The sequence below is a fragment of the Gymnoscopelus braueri genome (genome assembly GCF_963280865.1).
Source record: "Gymnoscopelus braueri genome assembly, chromosome: 3".
Classification (NCBI taxonomy): Eukaryota; Metazoa; Chordata; class Actinopteri; order Myctophiformes; family Myctophidae; genus Gymnoscopelus; species Gymnoscopelus braueri.
Genome location: NC_137612.1, coordinates 48,564,828 through 48,579,553, shown reverse-complemented (window position 1 = coordinate 48,579,553; position 14,726 = coordinate 48,564,828). Strand labels below are relative to the sequence as shown.

General features: G+C 43.8%; 2 protein-coding genes across 3 annotated transcripts in view; one reads left to right on the top strand and one right to left on the bottom strand.

Moving 5' to 3' along the window:
* The window catches only part of fer1l4 (fer-1 like family member 4), a 59,668-nt gene that overhangs the window by 6,736 nt on the left and 38,206 nt on the right, over positions 1 to 14,726 (bottom strand). Inside the window, exons 26-42 of one of the 2 annotated variants that reach the window (XM_080424947.1) lie at positions 14,336 to 14,528; positions 13,211 to 13,335; positions 12,827 to 12,961; positions 11,669 to 11,842; positions 10,649 to 10,759; positions 9,947 to 10,108; positions 8,082 to 8,253; positions 7,329 to 7,435; positions 7,091 to 7,213; positions 5,542 to 5,581; positions 4,733 to 4,833; positions 4,330 to 4,467; positions 3,403 to 3,519; positions 3,073 to 3,200; positions 2,718 to 2,888; positions 687 to 841; positions 1 to 103 (exon numbers count right to left, since the gene is read on the bottom strand). The exon at positions 1 to 103 is cut by the window's left edge and continues 79 nt beyond it. In XM_080424947.1, the coding sequence (XP_080281073.1) occupies positions 1 to 103; positions 687 to 841; positions 2,718 to 2,888; positions 3,073 to 3,200; positions 3,403 to 3,519; positions 4,330 to 4,467; positions 4,733 to 4,833; positions 5,542 to 5,581; positions 7,091 to 7,213; positions 7,329 to 7,435; positions 8,082 to 8,253; positions 9,947 to 10,108; positions 10,649 to 10,759; positions 11,669 to 11,842; positions 12,827 to 12,961; positions 13,211 to 13,335; positions 14,336 to 14,528 (2,255 nt within the window). The remainder of the gene's footprint in view (positions 104 to 686; positions 842 to 2,717; positions 2,889 to 3,072; positions 3,201 to 3,402; positions 3,520 to 4,329; positions 4,468 to 4,732; positions 4,834 to 5,541; positions 5,582 to 7,090; positions 7,214 to 7,328; positions 7,436 to 8,081; positions 8,254 to 9,946; positions 10,109 to 10,648; positions 10,760 to 11,668; positions 11,843 to 12,826; positions 12,962 to 13,210; positions 13,336 to 14,335; positions 14,529 to 14,726) is intronic. The other variant, XM_080424948.1, reaches the window with a different exon arrangement.
* mtss1 (MTSS I-BAR domain containing 1) overlaps positions 1 to 14,726 on the top strand; it is a 745,180-nt gene that overhangs the window by 728,507 nt on the left and 1,947 nt on the right. The window lies entirely within an intron of this gene.

Genomic DNA, 14,726 nt, shown 5'->3' with positions numbered 1-14,726 from the left:
ACAAACTCTCTCATCTCAGCCCAGCGCTGCAGCACCCTGAGGGCTGAATGCTCCTCCAGCTCTGCCTCCTCCTCTGGAGACAGCTGGTTCTTCTTGCCCAATTCTACACACACATTAAACATGCACACACGCACACACGCACACACGCACACGCACACACACACACACACACACACACACACACACACACACACACACACACACACACAGATCTCATTACTTACAGTAGGGGGGTCCACAAACATGTATTTTACATTTTTGCATTTTGCTACAAAGACGAAGTGCCAGATGAAGTTGCAACCTTTTCACAAACCAATTGGAGCACAATGCACTCTTTTGACACAAGCAGCCTATAATAGCAGTATATACAGTAAATCCTGTGCACCCTTAAGCACAGAGGACAACAACATTGTCACAAAACTCACAGCATCCAAGTTTGAATCCCTACTGAATCACTAGGATATACGTTTTACTAAATGAATAAATAAATAAATATATATATAAATAAATATATGTTTTCAATGAAATCATTTATTTCTCAAAATAATTATTTTCCGAAGTCACACACACACATACACACACACGCACACGCACGCACACGCACACGCACACGCACACGCACACGCACACGCACACGCACACGCACACGCACACGCACGCACACGCACACGCACACGCACAGCTACCCTCTGGTACAGCATCAGGAGGAATCTTGAAGATCTTGTTGAGGACTTTGACTTGAGATGGTCGATACTCCGGAGATGAGATACTGTTCTTCCTGCACAGATCTGCCAAGATGGCTGACGGCTTCTTGATGTCACGCCATTCATTATAGCCATCACTAGAGAGAGAGCGAGACAGACAGACAGACAGACAGACATTCAGTTTGACTGGAGAGTGGGATCCTAAGGGGAGATACGGAGCCCCCCAGGTATTTAGGTAAGGACAGAGTACAGCAACTTGCAATGGGCCTTGTCTTCAAGATACTCAGGGGACCAGTGCCCATGTATCTGTCAAACTACTTCACTAGAGTGAGATGAGCCCACCGGCACAACACCAGAGGGAGCTCCACTGATCTCGTACCCCCCAAATTCGGCATACGCATGGGGTGTATATGTGTTCTACTATTCTGCGCACCAAAATGTGGAACGCCCAACCACCAGCCATCAGACTTTGCAACTTTGCTATCCTCGTTCAAAACCACCCTAAAAGAGCACCTGCACCTGCTTCGTACCGTCAGCAAGTTGAGGGTTGTAGTATAGTCGAAGACCACAGCAGGCCTTGTGTCGTATATATTGTATATATTACGTATTGTAGTATAGTTGTAGACCACAGCCGGCCTTGTGTCGCATACATTGTATATATTCCGTATTGTATTATAGTCAGGGCTGGACTGGGTAAAAGATTCGGCCCTGACATTTTGGCCCAGACCAGCCCACCACAACCGGCACGCAGATAGCAGATACTCTACCGCCCCGTTCCGTCGAGGCAAACAAACAAACAAGCCCTAATACCACCACTTTTACTGAAAATCCTCCCTCCATGTTCTGTAGCCTTGAGTAAGATAAATGATAACTACACAACCCATACACAACTACACAATCCATAAATATGATAGTTAGCCTACAGTACTCACAAACAAGCAGAGTGTGTTGCTCTTATGAGGAGGATGCTTGCTAAAGCACATCATGGCACTGGCAGGAAGCTACCCTACTCTGGGGAGATCATCTCCACTGGAGATGATGTATTGGACTTATTACAAACCTGGACACTACAAGAAGTAGAGGACTATTATGAATCGGTGAAGTATGAACATGATTACATGTGTAACCAGGGCACTTAGGCCCGGAAACAGAATACCAGACTACGCCACCCTGGGAGTTTCACCCAGAGAATACCACATACATTCAGTTTGATATACCCAACAACAGGACAGAGGAGCAGAGACGTGTGTTTCCTGTACAAAAATATAATTATTTTATTTAGGCTCATAGTGTTGTATGCTATGTCAAAATAACACCTCCCGTAGCATTTTTGTGCTAAAATAGATATTTCCAAACTATCAGAAATTGATGGGGTTAAAAATGTCCAGACCCCCGCCCTCTTTCTGGAACAGTACGCCAGCCAGTTAGTGTCCAATTTTCATAATATTATAGTTGTTTTATAGGTTTTAAATATTCTGAGTTGATTTATTACACTTTTAAAGCAGCCAGAAGAATATTTTTCAAGAAGAACAATTTCGGCATTGGCTTGTCTTGCACTGTGGGAACAAACACCACCATCTTAAAGTTGTTGATTGTGCGTGTTGGTGGTACATATGAAACTGCAGCTAACAGCTCTGTCTGGTGTGGTGTAGAGAATAGCTCAAGAGGAGAGGATGAGATCACAGAGAAGGCTGTATCCTAAAACGGGGGAAAAAAGAATTGTGCCGTGCAACACAAAAAGGACCGTAATGATAAAAAAATTAATGTTTTTAATATGTTTTATTTTTTTAAATAATTTGCGGACCACCGGTCCATTAATGGTCGGCCCACCAGGCATATGCCCGGTATGCCAGATGCCCAGTCCACCCCTGAGTATAGTTGTAGACCACAGCAGGCCATGTGCCGTATACTGTATATTGTAGTATATATTGTATATATTACGTATTGTAGTATAGTTGTAGACCACAGCAGGCCATGTGCCGTATATATTGTAGTATATATTGTATATATTACGTATTGTAGTATAGTTGTAGACCACAGCAGGCCATGTGACGGCTGTAGAAGCGGTTCTCCAGGTCGATCCGCGTCTCTCCAATGACATCATCAGAGCCCACCATGTCGTGATCCATCACCATGACGACCAACTCGGTCTCCAATGGAAATGATACCGTCAGATCAAACACCCTATAGGAGAACACACACATGTGTGCGTGCACACAAACACACAAGTACGCACACACAAACCATTAGAAAGACAGATAGGAAACCATACAGACTGACAGACACAGACAGACAGACAGACAGACAGACAGACAGACAGACAGACAGACAGACAGACAGACAGACAGACAGACAGACAGATACTCACTCTCCAAACACAGGGTTGAGTTGCTTGGGGATGTAACGATCTTTAGAGTCCACCGTCTGTTGTCCAACTTTCACCACCAGGTAGGGATCTGCTTTACCGTTAGGATCTGTAGGTGACAGACTGCTAGCCTGCAACACAACACAACACAACACAACACAACACAACACAACACAACACAACACAACACAACACAACACAAAACGACACAATGCATTATGATCTGTAGCTGAGACTGCATGTGAGACAGTTAGTAGTGATAGTGAGACAGAGTGGGACAGGTCGTGGCGATAGTGAGAGTGAGAGTGGGACAGGTAGTAGTGAGACAGGTACCTTAACGATGTAGACTCTACAGAGGACTTTGACAGGAGAGTTGTTGGGGATTCCATTGATGATCTGAGGTCTGCTGTCTTCTTCTCCTTCTTCAATTGGATACACCAAGAATGAGCCCTGCAATCACATGCCACTGTATATAAACTTAACTTTAAGTGTTAAATAGCTCTATATTATCATAGTAATCATTGCTATAGAGTATTTGTTCAGTAACAGGGGTCTCCCTGTCTCTACAGCTCTTTAGTAAACAGGAAAAAAACTATTCAGGTCATGATACAAATTTCCAATCAGGAGAGCCAAATCACACGGTATACAGGATAAACAAGTGAAATTGGAAGTAATGAAACAAAGAAATTAGCAGAAATTAGCACTACATTTGAGGCTGATAAATGGGTACTCTCTCCTGATTGGCTGACATTTGCAACCAACCTGAAAATGCTTGTTATTTACCAAAGAGCTGGAGTAACAGGGAGACCCCTGTTACTGAACAAACACCATAGCAATGGATTGAAGGGAGATTCCACCGAGCCTCGAGTCGAAATCAGGCTGATCTGGTGCGTCTCAGGAGCGGACACATATAACTAAATGAAGAAGGCGCTGGATTGGATAGGAGCCTTTTTATTTTAATAGCAGGGTGCACCCTGCTATTAAAATAAAAAGGCTCCAATCATCCGAGTTGCTCCAGCGCCTTCTTCATTCACTCTATAGCAATGATTACTATCAGAATACAGAGCTTTAAACTTGTCTGTCTGTCTGTCTGTCTGTCTGTCTGTCTGTCTGTCTGTCTGTCTGTCTGTCTGTCTGTCTGTTGGTCAGTCTCCCTGTTTTTCTGTTGGTTGGTCTGCCTGCCTGTCTGTTTGTCTCTGTCTTGCTGTCCATGTTTCCAAGTCCGTCTGACCGTCCGTCCGTCCGTCCGTCCGCACATACCTTGTATTTTCCCATGATCCTCTCATCGTCATCATCATCATCATCCTCTCCTGCGGCGGTCCGTCCTTTATAAAGCGGGAAGATCTTCAACCAGTCCTCAAAGTTACTGAACGCTGACTCCAGCTCTGAACTGTACAACTACACACACACACAAACATTTAAGAAAAAATAAAAGAATTCCAGCACTAGATGTACCCTGTTTTAAAAAACCTCTGGCACCCAATGTGTTAAGATTGGCCTCCTATTTAGCCTACTTCAATTAATTAAATATTGGCATATTGGATCAGGAATGTGACCAAAGAAATTGTTATATTTGTATTGATTTAAAGGCATTGTTTTGGGTGAACTACACCTTAATGACATGTGACCTGTGTGGTTGTATCTCTGTAGTTTGACCTCTGACCTGCAGCGTGGCGATGTTCTTCCTCTTTGGTTTGGGGGGTTCTATCTCTATGACGACCTCCTCCTCTTCCTCTATAGATGCCATGGTTAGAGAGCCTCCCTCTGGACAAAAAAAGCATGTCACCCATTTTCAACCTTATCTTCATGTAATTGGTCCACTCCTCATTAATGCTCATTATAAGATGGCACCGTTTCTGTTTGCTCACTCTGTGTCTCATTGGTGGACAGTTCAGAAACCTGCCTACCAATGACATCATCAATGGGGATTCCAAGCTAATAGACACTACAGCCTCTCTGTTCCTGGAAAGTTAACATGCTGAAATAGAAGGCATTTACATGACCAAACTTGTCTACTGGCAAGTTTCTGAAGTGGTTCTTAAAGTTTGTTTCTTAAAGTAATAGTGTGTAACTTATTAAGTTAAACAAAAGTCATCTTTCACAGGCATATACAACTATACTATAATCACTTCTCTAACCAAGTTAGACAATTATTAGCACTATTTAAACTCCATTTTAACTTTCTGTTTGCTGCTTCCTTTTATTGAGCTTTTTCTTTTTATTATTCTTCTGCAATGAAATTGTTTTTACTATTTACTGGTGTTTTTTGCTCTGTGTCTTTAATATGTGTTTTTTTAATTAAGGAGATACAAACATCTTTAACTTTGTATTTTGTTCCTGTTTACTGTATTCTAATGTTTCCTTTGCTTAAAGGAACACTTCAACCATTTTCAACTATCGTCATATAATTGGTCCATTGAGGAGCATATTTTGAATTATCTTATCAATATTTTAAACAATGGAGCACTGTACCTGGTTCTGCCTGTTCCTCTAACTCCTTCTCTAGAGCTGCCTGCAGACAGACAGACAGACAGACAGACAGACAGACAGACAGACAGACAACATGAGATAGTCCTTATGTTTATGAAAGATGGCATTTACTTTTACTTAGCTATGACTACAATATGTACTATACTATTTACTTAGCTATACAATTGTATATATTGTAACTATGCACTTTTACTTTACTTGAGTATATTTCGATTGTTTTGATACTCAGGGGAAAATATTGTACTTTTTACTCCTCTACAAATATTTGACAGCTTTAATTACAGGTTACTTTGAAGATGTAGATAATTATTAGCAAAACATACATTAACCTCTTAAGGCCTCTTTTATATTTTGGCTATTTGAAAATAGCTGATCTACAAGCTTGTAGATTTCCCTCTTGGGATCAATACAGGTAGTGAGAGTGGGACAGGCAGTAAGTAGCGAGACAGACAGCAGTGAGAGTGAGACAGGCTGCAGCAAGAGTGACACAGGCAGTAGTGAGACATGTGGTGGTGAGAATAAGACGAATGAGACAGGTAGTAGTGAGTGTGAGACAGGTAAATTAAAGGACCACTTCACCCATTTACAACTTATCTTCATATAATTGATCTTCACTAATGCTCATTATATAGACCCTCCATTAAAACGCGGGCAAAAATCCTTGATTATGCGGGGTAAAATCCTAGATTTTGCAATGAAATATGCAGGGTTTTTATGTGTTTTTATGCGGTGAAATTGCGTGAAGTTGCAAAATATGCGGAAAGTTGCGAAATATGCTAAAAGTTGCGAAATATGCGCATATTATGCGATGCACATAAAATGCGATGCGATGCACATATCATGTGATGCGCATATTATGCGATGCGATGCGCACATTATGTGATGCGCATATTATGCGATGTGATGCGATGCTGCCTTTTGGAAAAAAGATTACCCCCGCATAATTATGCTCCATTTTGCTGATTATGTGGTAAATTATAAGATCGCATAATCGCGTTTTTCTGGCGGGTCTAATTATAATATGGTACCATTTTTGTCTACTCAGTCTGTGTCTCAGAGGAGGGCTGTGAACCGCCTACCAGTGACATCATCGATGGGGAATCAAAGCTAAGTGAAACGGCAGGCTTTCTATTCCTGTAAAGTTAGCATGCTATGATAGAAGTCATTGTTCTCGTGGTCATAAAGAAATAAGAATAAAATAATTTCAATCTTGTTTGAATTGATCAAACCTGCCTACCGATGATGTCACTGGTAGGCAAGTTTCTGAACTGTCCACAGTTGAAAATGGGTGAAGCTGTCCTTTACGTATATTTTGATGCCAATACTTTTGCACTTTTACTCAAGTAAAATTTCAAATGCAAAACTTTTACTTGTAACAGAGTACTTCTATATTGTAGTATTTATACTTTTACTAAAGCAAAACAGATAAATAAATCTGAGTACTTCTCCCACCACTGAAACATTGTGAATAACTTACAGCTTGAAACTAATGATTGATTGATCGATCGATTGATTGATGAGTGTGTCTCACCTGTCTCTCTCTCTCCAGCTCTTCCAGTGATGTGTAGTACTTGGACCACCAATCAAGTTCCTCCTTTTCTGGTGTCTCCTCCTCTAGCTCCTCCCCCTTTTTGGTCAACATCTTTAGAGGAGCCTGAGGCGATGTTTGGACATAATTAGCATGGAATTTGCATATTATCAGTATTGCATAGCAATGTTTTCATCCTATATACACAAACGAGAAGAGAGGAGAGGAGAGGAGTACATACGGACACCAGGTTCAAGGGGTTGATGGGTATTTTGCTCTGTTTGATTGACAGCGCTTTCAGGTCCATACTTTTCACCGTTGTCAACGGATTGACCTTCCCTTGTCTCACTGGACAGACAGACAGACAGACAGACAGACAGACAGACAGACAGACAGACAGACAGACAGACAGACAGACAGACAGACAGACAGACAGACAGACAGACAGACAGACAGACAGACAGACAGACAGACAGACAGACAGACAGACAGACAGACAGACAGACAGACAGACAGACAGACAGACAGACAGACAGACAGACAGACAGACAGACAGACAGACAGACAGACAGACAGACAGACAGACAGAGAGTTTAAGCTCCATCCCATCCTCTTGCCCCTGCCGCAATATGGGGGGGGGGGGTTAGGGATGGGTGGATGATGTCATTTCTCACAAACATTTGATTGTGCGTTGCTGACACACACACGCACGCACGCACGCACGCACGCACGCACGCACGCACGCACGCACGCACGCACGCACGCACGCACGCACGCACGCACGCACGCACGCACGCACGCACGCACGCACGCAGGTCTAAAAAATGCCTTGGTCATAATGTGTGTTCACGTTCACTTCTCACGTTAGGGTTAATAGACTCAAAACCTGGTTCGGCTTGGAGATCTGCTCTGTTGGGCACTCGGCACGGACATACTGTCAACCGTCCGGTTCTAAAGATTCTCTGACTATACTTCCTATAGCCCCTCCCCTTACCTGTGGGTTTAGGCTCCTCCTCCTCCTCTAGCCACTCCCCCAACGTGGGCGGGGCATAAGTCATCAGACTCGGGACCAGGTGTGTTCCCACCAACACCATGCGACCAAACGCTCTCTGCTCCACCACGAACACCGTCAGAGGAGGGTGCAGGTACACCTGCTCTGGAAGCTCCTGATTGGAGGACAAAACAGGCCATGTGATCATGACTAATACACTTTAACTGACTCAAATTATACTGTATTTCTATTTTGCCTGACAAAAGAAAACAACAGCGAGTACTTCGCGTGTGTTTTAAAGGTTAAAGGTCATGATTTTTTTACTTTACATTTTTATCCCACGATTTTGTAACCAAATTTTTACACCCAGTGCTAAAGGTCATGATTAGGGTTCAGATTTTATATTGCAATTACAATTTATAATGTAGGCATTTAGCAGATGCTCTTATCCAGAGTAACTCAGGAAACTAGGAGCCCAGGTAAACAAAAAATCTAGCATCTGTCTAAACAATATATCATTGATATAACAATCTGTGGGCGAGGGTGTATGTTGTTGCGAGACCCGAAACACCATATGGCCCCAGGCTACAACACTGATGATACGTCCCAGGTGCATCCATGTGATGTTCTCTTTATAGTTAGTGATTCTATTTATAGTGGCTCATAGGAATTAGACTACGTGACAACCAGGAATAGATTGGTGACCACCGGAGAGACGGGTGACAGCCGGAATGTAGACGGCATCCCGGGAGCAGTATGGGTTAGCGCCCCCAGCCTGCGTCTTCCGTGAGGAAGAAGCCCAACAAACCCACGGTGAGGCCTTTAGGAGGGCCATTCAAGCAAGCCGCAAGTGGAGCCTGCAGTACCACCGTGGCCCAAGGAACGCCAGAAGTCACGCCAGAAGTCACGCCAGAAGTCACGCCAGAAGGAAATGTTTGGATCAGGGTGGTGCACCGGATCTGGTGCAGCGCTCAGGTCCTGGACCTGGTGAGACGAAGGAGGCCAGGAGACAACCCACAGAGCCTAGTCCCTCCACGTGCCAGAGCCTCCCCGAGTTCCGGCAGAGTAGTTCCGGAGAAGCGGACTGAGTGGCCCTGTCTTTCCCTAATAGGACTGACCGTGGATAGCTACTGGGACGTAAGTCAGGGCTTGATCAACCCCGGCTGGGTCACCTGGGCGAGGATGTATGTTGTTGCGAGACCCGAAACACCCTATGACCCCAGGCTACAACACTGATGATACGTCCCAGGTGCAGGAGGTGAGTGCTAGGGGATGAGGTGGAGTCTGAAGAGGAGAGTGCTAAGGGTTGAGGTGGAGTCTGAAGAGGAGACTACTAGGGGATTAGGTGGAGTCTGAAGAGGTGAAGGCTAGGGGGTGAGGTGGAGTCTGAAGAGGTGAGTGCTAGGGGGAGAAGTGGAGTCTTTATTATATTGGGTGTGAGTAACGTTTCAGCATCGACTAACGTTTTGATGCCGAGTACAGCTTCATAAGAGTCATGACTAATGAAGACGCACTTGGCATCGAAACGTTAGTCATTGTTATCTAGCACTTCATAAATGATGATTTTATTGTCTGTGAGTGCTTTGTTCGTTTTGTCTGGTTTAAATAATTGTTAAGTAGCTCTATATTCTGATAGTACTCATTGCTACACAATGTTTGTTCAGTAACAGGGGTCTCCCTGTCTCTCCAGCTCTTTAGTAAACAGAAAATACTGTATCCTGTATAAAATTTAAAAAAGATAAACTCACACAGAATACAGGATATACAAGTGAAATTGGAAGCGACCAGTATAAACATTTCTGATACATGCGGCTGAGCAGCCCTATGGCATGCCGATCCTAAGATCCTGTTTCATGTACAGTACTCACCACATCAAAGCATTTGACCAGTTCTTTGAAGTTGGGATGTGTTTTGCAGCTGAGCATCTCTTCAGACTCCAGATGGCTGCCACCGCACTCCACACGCACCTGGGGGCGCTCTACCTCAAACAACTGGACCCTCCGCAGGTCCCTGACACCCCAGAACAACACCTACACACGCACGCGCGCACACACACACACACACACACACACACACACACACACACACACACACACACACACACACACACACACACACACACACACACACACACACACACACACACACACACACACACACACACACACACAGTTTATAGCATAGCACATAAACTTGCGAGTGTCTGTGTCAAGTTGATTATAGTTAGCTAAAACTAATGAAAGTATTTTTCTTTGTCAATATTTCATACATAAAACTATTATTTTGGTATGTTTTTATTCACACAATACTTTTTCTGAACTTTATAAATCTCGCCCCATGACAAATACCCCGTATTACAATAAAACAAAACCTAAAACTAACATGAAAACTAATAAAAACTCATACTTCAAATAAACTAAACTAACTAGCACTCACTTAAAAAAGTTATTATAACTGAACTGAAATTGAAAACATTAAGTGAAAATGAAAGAATGTGTGTGTGTGTGTGTGTGTGTGTGTGTGTGTGTGTGTGTGTGTGTGCGTGTGTGTGTGTGTGTGTTTGTGTGCACCTCTATCCTAAATGTCTTCAGAATGGGTCGGACTCCATCAGGGATGAGGTAACATCCAGGATCTGTCAGGTACTCTGGTACCACCGGATCTACACTTCTGGGAACATTCGGCTACGCACACACGCACGCACGCACGCACACGCACACGCACACGCACACGCACACGCACACACACACACACACACACACACAGCCCTTATCAGACCATGTCACACTGACATCATGCAGACACTTGCACTGCACAAGCAGGTTGCATAAGAACCCAACCGCTCAAGAGATGCAATGGAAAACAAGTCACAACATGTATAAAAGCATATTCCATTAAACTTTCAGCTGCAGCTTTCCTCCCAGTGCAGATGAAGAAAGGATGTTTACTGTGACCTCTCCTTCTTTACAAAGGCTATACTGTATACTCCTTGGTTGGCTCGATTCCTATTTTGATGCGTGCCGGTGTCGAGCATCGAGAATAGCAGACCTACAAGCGAAGCATTGTGAGCTTGTCTGCTATTCTGGCTGGGCCGTTGTCAGCGCACGACACGCGTCACTATTTTTATGATCTTTTTGAATCCCATCTTTGAGACTCATCCATATCAGAATAACAATCAAAAACAAATGAAAACTAAACTAAAACTAATAAAAGAAAACTAACCTAAAACTAAGCCTTTTCACAAAATAAAAACAAAAGTAAACTAGCAAAAACTGCTTTAAAATCTAATTAAAACTAAACTGACATCGAAAACATGAAGTAAAAACGGAATAAACACTAAAAACTCTAAACTATAATAACCTTGTCACAGGACATTGAGTGAACCGAAGTAAACGTTCCTCAAAATAACAGGTTTGGATATCTGTTGGGAATGGCTTACATGCAACCAGCATGCACACATGCATGCAGTCTCAGTGTTTGTATACACATAATTGGTAGCCTATATATCAGTGGTTACTAGCGTACTAGCGTAGTAGTGTGATACTTTATAACCACTGGTCTATATCACACAGACACATTGATCGACCAATCACCTCTCCAAATCCAGAGTAGTCCAGCTCTATCAGTTCGAAGGCAGCCAATAGCTCGCCTGCTGAGGCCTTCCCTCTGCTGATGTCATAGAAGCGTAGGCGAGGCTTCTGGTAGAGTTCCTCCACAAACTTAAACTCTGGTTCACAAAATGCTCTGCCCAGAGGCTCTGGACTGCCCTACACACACACACATGCACAGGTGCACGTATGCGCGCACACACACACACACACACACACACACACACACACGCACACACGCACACACGCACACACGCACGCACGCACGCACGCACACACACACGCACGAATACACACACACACACACATCAAGGTTATATACAAAGTGGTGGATATAAAACAGTGGTTCCCAAACATTTTCATGTCAAGGACCCCCACATTAATATGTATTTGTCCGTGGACCCCCATCTGAAAATATTTTGTGCCAGGGAGTCAGGGACCCCCTAAAGACATCTGTGTTGTAAACATAGCCAATCTACAAGCTCACAACAGCAGAATTTTAAAATAGGGTTAAAGAGTTCAAACAAATTTTTATACTACAATGAATTTGGCTAGTGACCCCCTGGAACCCCCTCAAGGACCCTGGCTTTGGCTTTGTCTGTCTAGGAGTAGGACAAAGGCTCTACATCCTCCCGGTGGGGGCTCCTCACTGGCAGGTGAGCCAGTAGGATACAAAAGCAGTGGCAACACACAGAAATGTGTGTGGGGAGGAATTTGGTCCATTTGGTTGCATTTGTACACTCTGAGTGTTACACACCCGTAAGGGGCCATTTGGAAACCCCTCAAGGAACCATGAGGGTGGGTACCTGGACCACACTTTGATGCCCACTGGTGTAGCAGAGTGTTTCCAGTGAGCCAACATGCACAATATCAGCACCCTGACTCTGTTTGACCAGAATGAAACAGAGCCTTCATTAGTATCGTTGGTAACACCGAAGTAAGGAAGAGGCCCAATTTATTTCCAATATTGCTGCCTATTCTCCTCCTAAACCTAAATGTGATGGAGAGACGACTCATCCGCTCCGAGGTTGCAACGGCGGTACAAGCAGGGTGACATAATGGAAATCTGCAATGTAGTGACTGGCAGAGCTCTAAAAAATACAGTGGTTACCATGGTAATGGAGATTTAGAATGGGATGTTACCATGCTATCATAGTCGTAGATGCTGACAATGACAAGGGGCGGGTCTTCTCTAAGCTCCTCCTTTTTTCCCTCCAGTAGAACTCTGTCAAACAGCAAGCACTCACACCAGGCCGGAGAGAGTGTCTCGTTAATCACCTAGCAACAGTGACATACAAATAATGTGTTAAAGGAGTAGTTCACCCCCGAAAAATGACATAATACTGTATCTATTGTTTACTCCACTGGTTCTCAAACCTTGTCATATCATTGCCGTGAACCCCCATCAGAAAATATTATGTGCCAGTTTTCAAGACTGTTCATTTCTTTTTCTATTGCTACATTTTGTAAAGGTAAACACTGCTGGTAAACATAACTCATTAATACACATATGATAGCATTACATACCCTTGTGACTTGGCACTGTGTGGAGAAGAGCACCTTGGCAAAAGGGTCTGACAGGCCGTTGTCATCAGCAGCCATGAGGCTCCGCCCCTGATACATATGACACCGCAGCTGGAAGTATCTGCTGTCTGTGTACATAGAACAGTATGTTTAACTAGGGCTTTTGACATTTTCAATCTGATTAATTACAAATGAATAATGAATTAATCATGATTAATCACCATTCGTAACCATACGGTATGCCTAAAATATATTATGCAACAATGTTAATATGCTGCTCTCAGGGCAGTTTCTCAATTATGGTCTCAGGGCAGCTTAAATTATATACAACAACATTAATTTGCTGCTCTCAGGGCAGTTTCTCAATGCTGGTCTCAGGGCAGCTTATAGCCTTTTACAGGTATATATGTGCAACAATATTAATTTGCTGCTCTCAGGGCAGTTTCTCAATGCTGGTCTCAGGGCAGCTTATAGCCTAAAGGTATTTGTATGCAACAATGTTAATTTGCTGCTCTCAGGGCAGTTTCTCAATGCTGCTCTCAGGGCAGCTTAAATTATATACATAAAACAACATTGATTTGCTGCTCTGAGGGGAGTTTCTCAATGCTGGTCTCAGGGCAGCTTGTAATCTACTACAGGTATATATATGCAAACATGCTAATATGCTGCTCTCAGGGCAGTTTCTCAATTCTGGTCTCAGGGCAGCATATAGCCCTCTACAGGGATACATTTGAAATTAGCACCTTGCTAAGTTTGTTCACTGAGAACAAATTATATTTTTCAGCAATGCCCTGCTTCACTCACACACACATTAAAACCTGGGAGCTGCCCAGTACAACCACAGTCTTTTATACTGTTGGCCACTGAGCAGCTCAACAGAAGTAGTTGACGGTTCAGTGCCTTGCTCAAGGGAACTTCCGCAGTGTTGTTGGTGGGGTAAGTGACCATTCACTTCCCCACTCAGATTCCTTTCTGCCGGTCCGGGGAATCGAACCGGGAACCTTTCGGTTACAAACTCGCGTTGCTAAACCTTTAGGCCACCACTGCCCCCTTGTGCATAATGTACGTAATTACCACCACGCCGCCACTGGTAGTACCACCAATCCCTGGCTCACAGTAGAGTCTCACCCTGGCAGGAGAGGTGGTTGGGGGTCTTCTTCCTCCCCGTGGCCAGGGCTCTGGCTCCCTCCTCCTCTTCCTCATAGAGAGGCAGGAAGTCCTCAGGCAGAGAGGTGACAGCCTCCTTGCTGTACTTGGTCAAACCCAACCACAGATACACCTCCAGCTTGGCAAAAATCTGCCCTACTGGTCCTCCTGGGGACTGCAACACACATAAGGGCCTGTCACCATCATGATTCTTTACTTGACGATTAATCGTCACACAAATAATTGCCATGAACTATTTAAACACTTAAACCCCATACGTTGATGAGCGGAGGCCCTCTGGGCTCTATATAGTGTCTTTTCTGTTTTCACCCTACAGTATATTTTCGCTGAAAATAGCCGATCTACAAGCCTA